The following is a 1,409-nucleotide window of genomic DNA, read 5'->3' as shown; positions in this document are numbered from 1 at the left end:
GTTTATGTGCAAGGTCACCAGCGTTTCAAATATCAAAATACTAAGAAAAATATTCTGCTTTGGAATATTCTGGTTGGACCTCTAATTTACTCTTTTTAAATTATAGCCTATGTTACTCAGGGATAATGTAAATGTAGCATTCTGATGGCGAAAAAAAATTTGAAATCAGTCCTGAAGTTTTTGAGTTTATTAGTTACAAACATCCAAAACTTTCCTCTTTATAATATTAGTATAGATAGTATAGATATATGTATAGTTACAGAGCTATAATAACACGTACCGCGTACGATATAATATTACATTTCTACTTGGTAATATGGAATCATATATTAGTAAATATTATAATGGATTATTGTGATTGAGCATAGGCGATAGCAGATATCACGGAATAAGATATAGATATATCTTAGTCCGTTGCAGATATTAATAGACGTTTAATATATGGATGGCGTTGATGACTTCAACGTATGTGGTTATTCTGTGGTAAGGGTTTCCCTGACAGTTATAATAAACACCAACACTGATAACCATAGTCCTATAATGTCCTATAGACCCTGGCTATAATAGTCTCTGTCATACACTCATACTCTTCCAGCATTACAGTCGTCAGTCTGGCTATTTAAATATAAGTTATGTATAATATTTTGTTTCTTATAGAACTAATATGGATTCATCATATTCCATTGTACATTTTTTTGATGATGATACAGTCGAGGCCATCCCATCATTTTGGATGAAAGACAAGATGTGTGCCTAGCCTAAAAAGAAACTTTTTATGAAGAAGTTTATTGAAAAAAAAATGGCACTAAATGATAAATAATTCAAATTCCTAAAAGCCAGGGTACTTTCTAAAGGCATAAGTAAGTTAAAATAGTATTTTTATGTGAGGAATAGTCCTAAATATATTCAAATACATTTTTAACAATTATAATTTGTTATTTAAATGTATAGAAACTCTTGAACATGCACGGAAATTGGCCAATTATTCAGCTAATGAGTCATTTATATATAAACCTTCTAGGAACTTGCAGTCTCCTACATCATCTACATTATCTATGCCTCTTGATGAACAATTGTTTAGTAGACCAATGGGACACAATAGTAAGAAGTTTTATTGTTTAATATTCATTGTTTTTCAATATTATAATAATATACAACTATATTATTACGGTTAGTAATGGTACCATAAAGAAAAATAGTTTTGCGACTTATAATAACTCGACAGAAAATTATCATAATAAAAACGGCACATAATTTGAATTAAATGATTGTTACATATTTTCAATATTATTATTTAAGTTTTTTTTGTTTTCAGATCTATTGCAATCTAAAAACCAAATATTGAGAAATATAACCTTCTTAAAATATGAGTTGAAACAAGTATCAAGCAATCAGATATTAATGCTTGA

The 1,409-nt window shown here is 28.7% G+C and overlaps 1 protein-coding gene across 1 annotated transcript in view; it reads right to left on the bottom strand.

Moving 5' to 3' along the window:
* Window positions 1–598, bottom strand: part of LOC103309002 (PHD finger protein 7) — a 9,001-nt gene extending 8,403 nt beyond the window's left edge. Inside the window, exon 1 of the mRNA XM_029485506.1 lies at window positions 580–598. Within this exon, the coding sequence (XP_029341366.1) occupies window positions 580–598 (19 nt within the window). The remainder of the gene's footprint in view (window positions 1–579) is intronic.
* Window positions 599–1,409: the final 811 nt, after the last annotated feature.

Source organism: Acyrthosiphon pisum, chromosome X, assembly GCF_005508785.2.
Source record: "Acyrthosiphon pisum isolate AL4f chromosome X, pea_aphid_22Mar2018_4r6ur, whole genome shotgun sequence".
Classification (NCBI taxonomy): Eukaryota; Metazoa; Arthropoda; class Insecta; order Hemiptera; family Aphididae; genus Acyrthosiphon; species Acyrthosiphon pisum.
The sequence above is the reverse complement of the archived record's forward strand: the minus strand, read 5'-3'. Positions and strand labels throughout refer to the sequence as shown.